General features: G+C 35.5%; 1 protein-coding gene across 3 annotated transcripts in view; it reads right to left on the bottom strand.

Annotated features, from left to right (window-relative positions):
- CTNNA3 (catenin alpha 3) overlaps nt 1-16,957 on the bottom strand; it is a 1,789,299-nt gene that overhangs the window by 524,339 nt on the left and 1,248,003 nt on the right. For all 3 annotated transcript variants that reach the window (XM_007167816.2, XM_007167818.2, XM_007167817.2), the window contains one exon: nt 1,987-2,143. In XM_007167816.2, coding sequence (XP_007167878.2) covers nt 1,987-2,143 — 157 coding nt within the window. The remainder of the gene's footprint in view (nt 1-1,986; nt 2,144-16,957) is intronic.

Below are 16,957 nucleotides of genomic sequence, written 5' to 3'. Positions count from 1 at the left end.
CATTAAATATTAATCCACTTTTTATTATTACCCTGTACTGGCAGTTCCAAAAAATGTTAGTGATAAGATACTCCTCCCCACATATAGGGACTATTCCTATCCAAGTCCTCTGGTGTGCTAGGGCCAGTAAGTCCAGAATCAACTATCTTAAACATCTAGTTACATGAGATAATTAAAGGTTTTTGGGATTTAAGCAACTTTCATATGAGTTTTCTGTTACATGCAGGCTCTTAAGTACTACGGTTTTTCACAGAAAGTAACAGACTCAGGTTAATCCATCACTAAAAGGAAAAACATGAGCTTCTGCTCTGAGGACCCACAGAGTTGCTTAGATCCCAAGCTCCCCACAGCTCTAATCACACAAGGCCTGGCCAGTCATGGCTCCTATTCTTACACGTTCAGGAGATTCTCCCTATTCTGCCATCAGCTTAATTATAATAAACTGCCTTTACATTAACTAGTGTGAGTAGGTTTGCCCTGTAACCAAAAGAACCAACTAAAAATCAGAACCTGGCATATAACAACTAAATTACAAAAGACTGACCCAACATAAGGTGTTGATTGGATTCACATTGCGAAGTCTATACTAAGAAGATAGCAAACAGACAGAAATATGCTTAACATAGCGTTGCTTATAGTAGTTAAAATTTATCTAAATGCTCATGAAAGGAGAACAGATAAATGAATGATTTTTTGAAGAAAATATAATAATGTGGGAAAATTCAGCCAACTATTATCTGTAAAAAGGCAATACATAATTACACAATTATTTGAAAAGACACACACACACACACACACACACACACACACACACATATATATGCTGGTTGGAAATAAATCACATATTAGTAGTTGTTATTTCTGAATAGTGGTATCAAGGGATTTTAATATTTCTCCTGTTCATTTTCTATTATTTTCAAAGTTTTAGCTCTAAAGAAATAAAACAATCTTAAAGTAGTTAATTAGCACATATTATCTTTTCATTAGTATATTATGAAAATACACCAGGTTTCAGGATATTGCTCACAATGAGAAAGCATACATATACGAAAGTAATTAAATTGATAGGGTAGATAAAATACAATCAGGAAACTTTAAAAAAGATAAAATGATGTTAGAAACTCATAAGAAATTGCATTTTATAAAAAAGAATCATCACGTTCCAAGAAAATCTCTCTCTCAGAAAAAAATATGTTATTTATTTTAGTGAGAGGCTTAATTTTTAAGAGAATAAAAAAATTAAAAAGTATTTAGTTCTCTGCTGTTACAACAGTATAATCAAAACCTGAGTCATGCTTCTGAGAATATGGCATTATGAGAGTAATTTCACAATCTTGTGGGATGCTATTCTAATATATGATGAGAGAGTTATCTGAATTTGACATGGAATCTCAAGCCTGTCTGTTATTGATGTAGTTAGATGTTTAGTCTTGTTATTTTATTCTTTAGATCACCACTATTCAAATACATATAGCGGTAGTTGAAGTACATATTATATCTCAAATCAATGAAGAGTTTTCCCATTAAGATACATTTTTTTTTTCTGAGTAGAGAAAAATCTGGTTGGGAAAAAAGTGCAGTAAAGTGAAGAGATATAACTATATTAAAGGGGGTGGGGAAATGATGATTTATTTGAAAAGGCAGGAAATGCCTAAATTTTCCACATGCTATTTTCAATTATGCCTTGCCCAGGAATAGGAATTTCTTTTAGAGACAGTGTAAATTGTTGAGGTGTATGGGTTACAAGGCATGAGGCTCATTATCCTAGGGTAGATCATATGTAGCAGCACTTTGCTTCAGAAAGGATATCATTAGAAAAAAGTCTCATAATATTTCATAAAATTAATTACATTCAGTATCATCCTATTACAATTTGTATGGAAACACAAAAGACCCCGAAGAGCCAAAGCAATCTTGAGAAAGAAAAACGGAGCTATTTCATAAAATTACAAGAGCAAATATAGAAATTAAAAGATAAAACCATACCAGATACAGCAAGGAAGTCATCAATGCTTGTAATGTCATCTACAGCTTCAGTGAGGACATGGATATGATTCTCCCACGTGCATCTGTACATTTCCATGGTTTTTTTGACCACTTGACTTTTGGGTCTTGCAGCCAAAGCAAGTGCAGCATTAATAATCTGTAAAGATGTAGAACGTTCACATAGTGATTTCTTTCAGAATAGTTACCATTGTGCCTATGACAGGTATTCTTTTTAAAAAAAAAAAATTAGATATATTTATGCCCTCATGTGTAACTCTTTCTTTGCTTCTGCTAATAGTTTAATTTTATTTTTGGTAATAATTTAATTAATTTTAGAACTGTTTATTGTGCATCAATGCACTAAGAACTGCAAGAGATACAATGATAATTGGTATCTGCCTGTAAAGAGCTTGCATACTACTCAATGGGAAGGGCACCATATAACTCCAGCTCAGTTCAGGATGCAATACATGCCATAATTACAAAAATGATAGATGGTCTTTAGAAAGTAGAGGGATCACCTTCAGCTGAAGTTCTAAGAAAAGGTTGAGAAAAAGGTGCAGGAAAATGAAGAGATATAACTATATTAAAGGGGGCGGGGAAATGATGATTTATTTGAAAAGCCAGGAAATGCTTACATTTAACTGGTCACTTGGATTCACATTGCACAACTATGTGGTGAATGTGCCCATTATATGCAAATCACGGGAATAAAAGCTTTGACTTTCTTGAGGACTTGAAAATTTTTACCAGTAGATATTCCCTGTTAATTCGTTCATTCATTTGTTTGTGCATTCACTCATCATTCAGTATTTCAAATATATTCTGAGTTTTTTTTTTTTTTAATGTATCAAGCACTGTTCTTGGTTTTAGGGATATGGCAGTGAACAAGACACAAGCAAAAATCATTTTCTTCATGGAGATTATATTTCAGTTAGGGCAGGCAGGCCAATAGCAAGTTAAACAAGTAAAATATATGGTCTCTTCGATGGTTGTAAGAAATAAGGAGAAAAACAGAGCAGAGAAGGGGGATAAGGGGTGGAATGGTGGTGAGGGTAGGAAGTTTGCAGTTTTAGCAAGGCCTCACACTGAAGTGGACATCATGGGTGAGAAAGTATTGTGGAACAGAGAAGTAGCAATATTCAGAAAGTGAGAAAGCAGGCTAAATGCTATGAGAATGGCGAGCAGGCTCACCTAGACCCTGGGTATGCATAAGGAGTCCTTGACTGCCTTGACCATCTTGCTCAGGACTGTGACCTTATTTGGAAAGTACTGGAGCGTCATTTAAACTTTTGAGTGATTTGCTCAGAACCACACTTTAGAAAATTTCATTTGGCAAATGAGGCTACTGTAATAGGTTACAGGAATAAGATAGAGCTTGGACTGCAGTGGTGGACGTACTGAAAAAGTTTTGACAGGACTTTCAATAATTTAAAGGAGGATGTGGATAGATCAATTATTGCCAAAAATATCATGCAGACATTAACACATCTGTGGAAAACAATGCTTAAAGACATGGAAATATATCCACCAAAGTGTAGTTAACAGCAGATTACAAAACACATCAAGCTTCATAGAATGCCGCTTCTAGCAAATATGCTAGAACTAAAAGGTAGATGAATCCATACAACAAATAACAATGGTTCTCTCACAGTGGTGGAATTTCCAGTGCTTTTTATTTGATTTTGTGTGTGTAACTGCATTTTTCAGATTTTCTACAGTGAATATGTTTTAGTCGTATACTCAGAATAAATGAAGCTATTCTCTAAAGGAAGTGATTACTAAGGTTTTTCCATGATTAATGAAGAGAATGATTATAGTATTGATAGAAAATGAGAGATCAGAGAGTTAAAAAGTCAGTTAGGGTTGTAGAAGCAGATGTGTGAAACTGTTTTGGAGGACACTGCTGATGAAGGGTATTAGATGTCAACTTTCCTAATACAGAGGTTGACTCTGAAGTGACTCTCGTCTCTCCCTACAAATTACATAGGGGCCAATCACAGATGTGAAATTGGAGTTCATAAAAAAGTTGTCATTCATTTACTCATTTATTTGTTCATGCGTTGAAACAAATTAGTGCCATCAGATTCTACATGGAATACTAAAGACATCACAATGAAGAAGATTCCATCATAATTTCTAAAACAGCCCATAATCTAGAAGGGGAATAAGCCAAAAGCCAGGCAACTGCAACATACCAGTGATTCTCAAACTTTAGCCTCTATCAGAATCCCCTTGGATGGCTTGTTAAAACGGATCCTTGAGCCGTGCTCTGGAGTTTCTGATTCAGTTAATGTGCTTTGGAGCCTGAGAATTTGCATGTCTAACAAATTCCCAGGTGATAGTGATGCTACTGGTCTGGGGCTCCCAGTTTGAGAACGACGGCAATATGTAAGTGCTATAATGTAGGGCTTATTGTAAAGGCAAGCAGAAGATGCCTTATAACACATGGGAGCGGTATTCAGCTCCATAAGGAAAGATGTTTCAAAGGACTAAAATCTGAGAAATAAATGGAAATTAGTATAAGGTTATACCCATTTAGGAAGAGGCAAAAGCATGTGCAGTGATGACCTAGAAGTAAGGTAGAGTCTAAACCTCACCTCCTGAGGGAGAGGAGATAGTAATAAAGTTGTAAGGAAATCAAAGAAGGCAATGGAAAAAGGGAGGAAAGAACTCACCTTTGCGTTCCAATATAAAGTACCAGTATGTATGAGGAAAGGATACAGTGGAAGTGATAAAGATGAGAGAAGGAATCATTGGGGAGGTAGAAAAGTAAGCTATTGAAGAGTCAAGATGAGGAAGAAAATCTTTTCAAAGGGTCAAATGCCATAGAAATGTCAAGAATAATGAGGACTAAAAATGGCTTTTGAATTTGGAAAACAGGAATAATTGGTGTAGCAGAATATTGGATAAAAAATTCAGATTTCACCAAAATATAATGGCAACAATAAAAATAATGTTTTTCTACTCAGGAACCTAAAGGCTGCACCTTACATACATGACTTTCAACAAATTATTGGACGTACAGAAGGAGAGAAATTAGTTGCTTGAAAATATTACGTTGATATTCTCATTTCTTTTTTATGAAAGAGGAACACATTGAATTTTAAGGAAACACACACTACCTTTAGAAATAACAACTCTGCAGTACTCCTGGACTTTAGTTTTAGAGTTTTATTAACCTATTGACTTACAACATATGTTTGTGTACACTGCAGAGGCTCTGGTCTCTGGTGTTTCATTGCCCTGAAGTTGAACAACTGTACACGTGTGGTTGTATACAGTTATGCCTTCACACTGTGCATAGTTTTAAAGTACTTGTGCAGATCCCTCAGTGGGGATATGGAATCATGAATATAAGGCAGGCTATATTTTGTAAGAAAACTTCCAGTTCTGCAGCTGATCCAATTTACTGATTCAACACTGCACACTATAAGAAAATTTATCCTACCTGACTCTCCTGATATTTAGCTTAAATCTAAAAGCAGACAAAACTCAGAAGATGTGCAAACCCTCTTTAAGGCAGAAGAAATCTTCATCCCATAGTCATACTCCTAACATTCTAGCTACATATCTAGAGGCGGGGGGAACTATTCTTAAATCCTCTTCATGTGTAACTAAAGATGACTTAAATCTGAAGTGAATGATGTTGCTTTCTGAAGCATCGTTCTTTAGATTATGGTTGAGGTGTGTACATGTCAGAATCACCCTTGACCCTGAGAATCAGCTAATTAGTTCACCTTTGAAATAGTATCTTTAACTTTAGGAACTTACAATATCTTAATAAGACTACTTTAATAGTCTTCCAAATAGTTTCCTAATTCCAGACCCTATTTGCTCCAGGCCATTCTCCTTGCTACAAATACATGTATTTTTCGAATGCACAAGGGATCCTGTCCCACCCTGCCTGATAACCTTTGATAGAATCCTAGTTGACTAAAGATAAAATCCAAATTCCTTTTCACCAATTCACAGTCTAAAAGCCTCCACAGGCTAGCCCTTACCTCCATTTTCAGTCTGCTGTAATAATCTCCCTCATTTTAGCCTACGTTCCAGCCATACTGTCTTCAGCTCCATTTTCTGACCACATCATGTATCTTCACACCTCCATGACTTTGTTCTTACAACTGAATCTGCTTCAACACCATTGCTCCATCCCTTTCCCTGCTCTGGTCCTTCTGAGGAAACATTTCTTTAACAAACCTGTTGAAATGTCATTTCATATTGTGAAACCTGTCTCTTTCCCTATACGCAGGAACCTGAATTGTCTTTGGTGTTTTAAAAGTACTTTGTCCATATAACTAAATAGCAGTTATCAAATTGCATGATTGTTTATACACATCTGCTCCATATGAGCCTCTTTATAGGAGGGACTGTGTTTTGTTCATCTTTGCTTCTATACTAAGCATGTTAATCATAGTTATCGCCGTATTCATAAACCGTCCCTAAAATACATTTTTCTACTCCTAGCCCACTCTTAGAGGATAGCCATAGGGAGCCAAGTTTGGTATCACATTTTTCCCTCTTCAAAACTGTTGAGATCATAGGCTGGCACCGACTTCAAGGACATCCAATCTGTAGGCTGACCAGTGATTGGTCATGGGCATGATGTAAAATGTTGAGCTGGTCAAAGCTCTCTTGAAAATTTGAACTAGAACTTACAGAGAAACACTTAGTTAGCAATGGAAATGAAAGATGAAAAAAATATATACATATATATAGAAGCCATCTAGTAAAATCAGAACCAGAGGGGCTGATGGGGTTAAGGCCATGAGGAAGTAGAACAAACCAAAGTTGAAAGGAAAAAGAAACTATGAGTTTGAAGTTATTATGTAAAGAAAAGAATGAGCATAGAGTAAAATAAGTCAGTGGATTGAAAGAAAAATGGAGAAAATATGTAAAGAGAGTCAAAAGCACCAACAGAGAGAAAATACTCAGAATAAAAAAGAGCTGGGAGTTGACTCTTTTTGAGAGCATCCTATTTGGGGTTAAAAGTCCATAGAAAAAATAACAATAGCAATAATAATAAATACTAATACTCAAAGCCCCTGCTCTGTGCCAAACACTGTTCCAATCACTTTCTCTATACTAACCCACCTAATTTTTACAACTCAGTGAGGTATTACCATCCCCATTTTTCAGACAAGACCGTCCAGTTATTAAGTGGAAAAGCCATGACTCTGACCCAAGTTCATTCTCACTGCCACATCTTAGTGTCTCCCGTATTATTTCTACAATAACTTAGGACACCGAGAGTGAGTCTATGATCCTGAAAACCAAAGGGGCCTCACTGAAGAAAACATTACAATGCCTGGTGTGGGGGAAAAAAATGGTGTGTGTGTGTGTGTGCTAAAATGCATATAACATAAATTTGACCATTTTACCCATTTCTAAGTTTAAAATTCTGTGGCATAAAATCCATTTACATTATTATGCAACAATTATCACCATTCATCTCCAGAACTTTTTCATCTTCCTCAAATGAAACTGTATACCCATCAAACAAAAGCTTCTTATTCTCTCCCCCCTTCAGCCATGGTAACCACCATTCTACTTTCCGTCTCTACAAATTTGACTATTCTAGGTACCTCGTAGATGTGGAATCATACAATATTTGACATTTTGTGTGTGGCTTTTTCATATAGAATAATGTTTTCAAGGTCCATCTCTGTTGTAGCATGTGTCAAAATTTTATTTCTTTTTAAAGCTGAATAATATTCCACTATACGTACATATATTTTGCTCATTCATTTATCTGTTGATGGATATTTAGGTTGTTTCCACCTTCTGGCTACTGTGAATAATGCTCCTATGAACATTAGTGTACAAATATCTCATCAAGTCCTAGCTTTAAAATGTTTCATTTATATACCACAAATGAAATTTATGGGTCATGTGGTAATTCTAAATTCAATTTTTGAGGAAATGTCATACTGTTTTCCACAGTGGCTGCACCATTTTACAGTCCAACTAGCAATACACAAAGGTTCCAATTTCTCCACTTCAGTGTTCTAGGAACAGTTTCTAAGTAGTTCATTTGAATTAATGTTTTGAATCCAAAGAGGAAGGTCCTACCAGTATTCCCATTTTACTGGTAAGACAATGGAGACACAAAGAGATTGAATAATTTGTGCAGAGTTATAGAGAGAACTCTAGATTGTAAAACAAGAGGCTTAAATTAGAGTTTTATTTTGCTTCAAACTGATTTTATGTACACAAAAGAGTCATATTAACTCTCCCAGGACTCGTTTTCCCAGAAGTTATAGCTAAGTCTGCACTGGGGTAGGGGGCAGTGTTTGAATTAGCTGATCCCACTCAGGTTCCTTCAGATTTGAACATGCAGATTTAATGCTATCAACTGATGTATATACTTCTCTTAAAAGATTCCTGAAAAAGGTTACTTTAAAAGTGAAAATAAGTCCATGTAATTTAATTTTCCTCAGAGATATTTCAATATTGGCATTGATATAAATAAGCTTAAACATCTTAGTTAATATAACAAAAGCACTTTGTGGATTAAAAAGATGAGTTATGTGTAAGTACCTATAGGTCTGATTACCTCAGTGTCATGGCGTGTAGAGAAAATTAAAATAACTAGATATATGATACCTCAAATACATCTAAGCTAGTATGTGAGGGGAATTTATATGACATCCACTTAAACTGGTAACACTGTAATAATCTTGGAATTGTAGCAACCATGGTAATGACATCAAATTCAATGCTCTAATTTTGTGCATTCTTTTCTTAGTTGCTGAAATAGTATTCTACTACCAAATGTTTCTCACTTTCTATGTTGGTTTTTCCACATTTCCTTAGGTTTGATAACCTTTTCTTTTTGTCTTCTTTCATTTATGGGAAACTGTCATTACATTTTAAAAGTAAGCCATGTGATATTTGTCATCAAGAATCTCTATAGTCACATCTTTTGTTAAATGATAAAAGCATTTTGAGGTTGGGGAGGGGTGGTGGTGAGGAGATATAACCTGTCATGGACCCTCACAGGTTTATAAACAATTAGACTGCATTCAACTTTGGCCTAACAATGTTGTAATCTCCTTACTCCAAGAAGAGATGATCCACGCATGATAGGATTACTCACATGAATCATCTCATAAGGCTTTAACTTGACTCTGGATACACATAAAGAAACTGAGATAACCTACTCCAGGGGTGAAAAGTAATTTTTAAAAAGGGACGGGGGTGAAGCTGATTTCTGGGAGTATATGGCATTCTATGAAAGTCTACATATTTCTTTTATATTTATTCTAGTATAAGCTTTCATATCTCTTAATCCATACTGCTAGAGAAAAGGAGAAAAATTCAATTTAGGACTATTTAGATTATGGAAAATGTAATGTTCCCTAGAAGGTCTGTAAAAGGCAATTATTTTACATGAAAATCAAACTACTATTTTCCTGTCTTCTATACTAATTATTAAGACAGGACAACCTATTAAATCAAATAAGTAAGTGAGGGAGGAAAATAATATCAAATGAATTATCTGGCATAATATAACAATAAGTATGTTTTATAGACAAATGAAGTTGGAATTTGGGGTATAATCCCACATTTTAATCCAGCCCTATTACTTATTAGTTTTGTGTGATTTTAGACAAATTTCCTATTCTCTGAGCCTCAATTCCTTATCTGTAATGGTTAGAAAAAAATGCTTATTACAAAGGTTATTGGCAGAATTTAATTAGGTTAACTAAATAAAACGACTAATACTCACCTGGCACAGAGTTAGACATTTTATAAGTGTTTGCTTCAATGCAGATAGTTTGGGAAAAAATACAAAGAATACTTCAGTAATTTAAACACTATATATACAAACACACAGACAGACAGAATTTACAATTTTGATAGGCTCAACAATCATTTTCATATGCTAATTATAAAAATATCCCTCAGTTAAAGAAATATGAATTTAAGGAAAACTGAATCTACAGAAACAGTATACTTTTGAGATTTACCTGTAACATAAAACTAAAATAAGAGAAAATTTGCTTTAAAAAAGAAAAAAATTCTGAAAACAATATCGTAAATTACAACTTAAGGTAATGGAAAATACTTTAATTTCTAATGATGAAAAACAGAAACAACAGAGATTTTTGGATACATTAAAATCTGCCACTTAGGTATCAATAAGTTTTGAATTTGGAGATGAGGAAATATCTACTATCTTCCAAATCACTGGGGTTCAAGAGGAGGAATTAAAAATAAATTTGATATCTTTGCCAAATTAATAAATTCCCTTTTTTTAAAAAAGGAATTTTATGTCAGAAACAACTACAAAGTTCCTTTTAATGCACCATCCAATTCCATATAAACATAAATGCAAAATGCAAGCTATTCATTAATTGCCAAAATGTGTTTCATACTAAGAAGTTGGCAAATTTTTAAATGAAAAAAAGCATATATTTGCAATGTCTGAATGCTTGGGATTGGACATTCTCTCCATATATTTGGAATTTCTGAAGATTCAACTTGGTCTTATCAAAAACCATGAACTAAAACAAGTTCATGCAACATTAGGAGATTTAACTTTTTTAATTGTCAAAGGATATTTGCTCTTTATCTGCTATGTTTCTAAAGTAAAGAAACATTAGACAGGACAAACCCCGAAAATATTTTAAGGGTGTTAAGGGAGAAAAGCCATGCACCAATATTTAGAAAAGGCTAACAGGTATATAAAACCCAGATCATGTAAAGCAATATTTTCCCTGAGCTTCCAAGGTATGTTAAGAAGATATATACATAGGGTATTGGGTATAAATTGGGTTAAAATAGTCAAGGATGACTTGGTCTCTCTCCTTTTCTCATTGCTTTTGTTCTCACTCTTCCTCCCTTTAATGGGTTCCTAGAAGATAAATTACCTTAATGTCCTTGACCTAGCATTTTGGCTTCTTGGCTACTATGTCCACATCCACAAACCTACTCTATGGTACCATGATCTCCCAAAGGGACAACTGAGGTAGCTTTAACCCTGGTCCCAGCCACTCTCTACAGATTAATATTTCCAAATTACAAATCTCATGAAGCTCCCATTTTCCTTTTTAATCTTACGATAAATGCAAAAGCAATTCACTTGGCCTAAAGCCCTGAAATATTTGACACCTGTTTATTTCCCTAGCATCATTTACCATCAGCCCCCCTAACTTTCTACCTTTTCCTAGGTAACTCTAATTCATCTAATAGAGCTCATATCAAGAATCACTTCCTCAGGATAGCTTTATCAAATCTAGGTCAGGTTTCTTGTGCTATACTCTCATAAAACAATGTCTTTTTCCTCTTGAGTGTTTATCTCATTAGGTAATGTGATGTTCATTAGAGTGAACTTTTGAATTCATTTGTTAAATGTATGATCCACATCCCTCATTTTACTGAAAAGCAGGAATTTTAATGTTTTAATGTTATCTCCCCAGGGAGTGTGGAGAGCGTCAAACAGAATCCCCTTCTCATATAACCAGGGCTCCAGGCTATGGTTCTTTCTACTTGGCAGGCCTACACATTTAATAAAGCCTTTTCCCAAGTGAATAAGTCCATCCCTACAAGAAACTCTTATTCTAGTACTTACAATTATATTACAATTTTATATATATATATATATATATATATATATATATATGTATATATATATGTATATATGTATATACGCTTTCCCAAAGAAGACATAACAGGGATGGTTAACAGGCACATGAAAAATGCTCAATATTGTTAATTATTAGAGAAATGAAAATCAAAACCACAATGAGATATCACCTCACACGTGTCAATGGCTGTCACCAAAAAGACCACAGATAACAAATGCTGGAGAGGATGTGGAGAAAAGGGGACCTTTGTACGCTGTTGGTGGGAATGTAAATTGGTGTAGTCACTATGGAAAACATTATGGAGGTTCCTCAGAAAACTAAAAATAGAATTACCATATGACCCAGCAATTCCACTCCTGGTATATATTTGAAAAACATGAAAATACTAACTCTAAAAGACACAAGCACACAAATATTCATAGCAGCATTATTTACAACACCAAGTTATGGAAGTAACCCAAGTGTCCATCAGCAGACAAGTGACTAAAGATGTGATATATATATATTATATAGATATACAATATTCTATTATATATATCACAGACTATTATATATATTATATATATCACAGAATATTACTCAGCCATAAAAAAATAATGAAATTCTGCCATTTGCAACAACGTGGATGGATCTAGAGAGTATTCTGCTTAGTGAAATAAGTCAGACAAAGACAAATATTGTATGTTATCACTTATCTGTGGAATCTAAAAAAATAAAACAAACAAATGTACATCACAAAACAGAAACAGACTTACAGATATAGAAGACAAACTAGTGGATACCAGTGGGGAGAGGAAAGAGGGGAGGGGAAAAAGAGGGATATGGGATTGAGAGATACAAATTATTATGTATAAAATAGATAAGCAACAAGGATATATTATATAGCACAGGGAAACAGCCATTATTTTGTAATAACTTTAAATGGAGTATAGTCTATAAAATATTGAATCACTTTACTGCACACTGGAAACTAATATAATACTGTAAATCAACTATAATTTTTAAAAAAATAGTCAGATGCTACCAATAAAAGGGAATAATACTGAATTTTTCTCGGCTACTATTTTATAAAATTCTTCTTGAGAGAGAGAGAGAGACAGAGAGAGAGAAATTCCCTGAGAATGAATTAGAGTTGCCTTTCTCAAATTAGAAGCATTGTGTATAGTTTGGGCAACTCAATCTTTGTATCTTTTTTCTTTAATCTGTCAAATTTGGAATATAATATCTAGCCTATAGAATTATTTAGAACTATCGATAAATAGTAAAGTACATTAGGAGTGATTTGAAAACATAAATAAACTATATAAACTTAAGGTATTATTATACCCCCTCAAATTCCTGGTTTTTTAAGATATTAAGAGTGCGAGTTGGAGGAGAAAGTAATTTTCATTCTGGAAATGGAAGAAAAAATAATCATGTTTCCCCATCAAATAATTATAAACATTATTGTTTAAAATTTACTACTATATTGGAGAAGACTACTTCTAGGTCACAATAGACCGTAAAAGTTCTGGATGTGTATTTCACTCTCCGGGACCTGGAGTCCTTAATTGCTGAAGCATATTCACTGGTGCATGTGAAATAACACAGTGATGCACTACTTATTGTAATAATTACACATTGAAGAAGCAATGGCCTACATTCAGGAGAACTCTCTTTGTCAGTATGCTTCTCAAGTAAAACAAACAAACAATCTGAATTCTCAGCTGCAAATGAGTTGGTTGATAGATATTACCCTAGGAAGATATAATGATACTATACACTGGAAAATAGCCCCTCTTTGTTGAATGCAGACTTGAAATTCTTAATTTCAAAGTGCTATTTATTTTGTGCTCAGCAGGCTTGAGCCATAACATGCATAGTAAAAGATAAATAAGGCTGTGGTTTTTAATTACAGACTTGAATACACTGGGCTATGTATAGAACTCAGGAATAAAGTACTACTGCTTCCTGGGAGTTGGACCTACGTAAATTAGATTGAGTAGTAGTACACAGACTATGAACAGGAGGCAATTCTCTCTGGGGAAATATAGGTGAGAAACCTACAATGGCTTTTAGCAGCTAGCAGGGTCTATCTGACGTGCTAATGTCATTTCATGTAATGGATTGGGAAGAACTGGATGCTCTCCATGATGCAGGCCAAGCATCCTTTCTATGATGACTAAGTTTTCTTGACATAAAAGACATGTTTCCTTCCATTTTCTAGCCTCATTTGCAGCCCTCCTGTGGAGGAAAGGGAGGGAGTGGTCTACATTTCTTCATAGTCAGCTGAGGCTGTAGCTGCAGTGAAAGCAAGATTTGAGGGATAATATACATGCAAAATTCACAGAATTATGACCAGTTGAATGTGAGGGATGAGAATTAAGAAGGAGTCAAGGAGGGGCTTCCCTGGTGGCGCAGTGGTTGAGAATCTGCCTGCTAATGCAGGGGACACGGGTTCGAGCCCTGGTCTGGGAGGATCCCACGTGCCGCGGAGCAACTGGGCCCGTGAGCCACAATTACTGAGCCTGTGCATCTGGAGCCTGTGCTCCGCAACAAGAGAGGCCGCGATAGTGAGAGGCCCGCGCACCGCGATGAAGAGTGGCCCCCGCTTGCCACAACTAGAGAAAGCCCTCGCACAGAAACGAAGACCCAACACAGCCATAAATAAATAAATAAATAAATAAGTAAGTCAGTCAGTCAGTCAGTCAGTCAGTCAGTCAAGGAGAGTTCCCAAGTGTCTGGTTTGAGTTACTCAGTTAAGGGTGGTTCCGGTGATGGAAATAAAAAATATGGAAGATACCATTTGGGGGAGAAAAATTTTAAGTTGCAAAAGCCCAAGATTAAATTACAAGTGAAGCATTTTATGTGGAAAACATTTTTTACCAAAGAAAGACTTACATAAAATTTAAAACTATGGATGGCTCATTTAGTTGAATTTAGTAGATTTTGTTTTCTTTCATAGAAATTGTTTTCACTTTTCAAATAATGTGAGGGGTTTCTTCAATTTGACAAATGGTTGTAAAAACAAGTTTGTAACACATGAGAATATGTAGCTATCAGTTCCTGGATGAAACCTGATCATTAACTTAATTCACAGAAACTAATGACGCACAACAGTAAGGAAGAATAGGACTGGGACCACAGTGACAAAGACCAGACTGCACCTTTCTGTCACAGGGCAGGAGTTTCACTTATATTCAAGGTTCAATGTTTTTGAATGCAAAGACAAAATAGATGGTAACACAGAACACAGCCCGTACAATGGTTTCATTCATTAACTTCGGAAAATCTACCACTGAAAGTAAGACTTTTCTTAGTTTATCTACCATTATGTGAGATAAACTCAAGGCAAACTTTCGTGGCACCTTTCATTGCCCTTAAAGAATGGGGTCTTCACTACGATGTTATTAAAATCAGCAAAAAGGGTTAATATACTCTTCAAAGCAGGAAAAAAAAAAAAAAAAGGAACACCATCTTTTCAGGTGTTTCTCTAAGATCCTTTCACTGTACTGGAAAGAGTAGAAGATGTTAAGTCAGCCCTCAGTGCATATCACAAAGCCCCCACGCCCACCACTACCAGGGCAAGGAGTAATAACCACCTTCTCAGGAAGTCAATCATAGATATTGCCTTTACATGAGATAACACACTCTTTCTTACTGATTATCCCCTATGGGGAGGACCACACCCATGGTCTTATCGATCAGTTCCTCACTGGCTACTCTGTAGCAACACAACATTTTAATTCTTTCACTGGGTAGACTAGGGCAGTTCAGCTCAGAGGTCAAAGCAATATCTTTTGTTAGAAAAGTTGGCAGAAGTCCCTATTCAAACACTTTCAAGGTAATGGCCTTAGCGTTGATAGGGTAATTAGCCTTATTGGACTTCACATAGCAGCCTTGCTATTTCTGGGAAGATGTTTCCAGAGCTTAGTTCTTATAAATCTGCTGTGTTTAGATCTGAAATATTTAGTGACTTAGGAAGGATCGACTTTGAGCTTGAAAAGACCTCCTGTGGCAAAGTTTAAGAATGGGGCAGAGTTGCAATCAACATAACTAAAAGGAAAGTGCTTGCTTTTCAGACATTTCAATCTGAGTGGTTCTAGAGCAGTACCATGACTTTCCTGAATCAGGCATGTGAAACTTTACTGATAAACCTTTTAAATAGTTATCAAAAGGTCACTTGCACCAGGTAGGCTAACCATTGAAAACATGAAGAAAACTGCTGATTTTAAGCATCCTGTTGACAGGAGGTACTGTGGATTTAAAGAAAAGATAAATGCTTTCTGTCTTAATATAAACAAAATCCATCCTAGCTAGAGTTTAGCTGAGTAGGAAAGGAGCATTTTTAGAGATCGTTAATACACTTTACTCTTCAGGTTTAACCTTCTTTCATTATGTTTTTCTTTTTTTCGTAGCTCGATTATTATTCCGCAACTTATCAGTTTTCTTTGTTTGCTTACTAGATGTGTCTTACCAACCTATAGAACTTTTGTTCCAGTAAGATGATATATGCTAAACTACTACTGTTATCATCATTGGAACTATCATCATATTACACTACCTCATAGAATTGTGTAAAACATTGTTGCTCAAAGTGTCATAGGGCAACTACCACCATCAGTATCACCTGCATTGTTAGATGTACAGAATCTCAGGTCCCATATCAGACCTACTGAAAGAGAACCTGCATTTTAACAAGACCCTCAGGTTATTCATAGGCACATGAAATATTTAAAAGCACTAATGTGGGGCTTCCCTGGTGGCGCGGTGGTTGAGAGTCTGCCTGCCAATGCAGGGGACACGGGTTCGAGCCCTGGTCTGGGAGGATCCCACATGCCGCGGAGCAACTGGGCCCGTGAGCCACAATTACTGAGCCTGCGCATCTGGAGCCTGTGCTCCGCAACAAGAGAGGCCGCGATAGTGAGAGGCCCGCACACCGCGATGAAGGGTGGCCCCCGCTTGCCGCAACTAGAGAAAGCCCTCGAACAGAAACGAAGACCCAACACAGCCATAAATGAATAAATAAATAAACCCAAAAGTTAAAAAAAAAAAAAAAAGCACTAATGTAAAGGATTAAAATTACTTAGGTAAAGTAACGATAATAGTTCCTGGTTAATGTTTAATAAATATTTCCTTCCCTTTCTTAACTAACTCAGAAAATGGATTAACCCATTTTCATTTCATTTTAACAATCTCTCCTTCTTTTATCTCTATTTGTTAACATCACACACACCAAAAAAGAACCACTATCATCACAAATACCAATAACAAAAACAGACATTAAATCCTTACTGGTTTAAACACGTACAAATGCAAACCATGATCCCTGAGCTAGAATGTATGATCTGTTTGGGATGACAGAATATTATCTAGAAAACTTAAATGTGAGGCAC

The sequence above is a fragment of the Balaenoptera acutorostrata genome, chromosome 16 (assembly GCF_949987535.1).
Source record: "Balaenoptera acutorostrata chromosome 16, mBalAcu1.1, whole genome shotgun sequence".
Classification (NCBI taxonomy): domain Eukaryota; kingdom Metazoa; phylum Chordata; class Mammalia; order Artiodactyla; family Balaenopteridae; genus Balaenoptera; species Balaenoptera acutorostrata.
The sequence above is the reverse complement of the archived record's forward strand: the minus strand, read 5'-3'. Positions and strand labels throughout refer to the sequence as shown.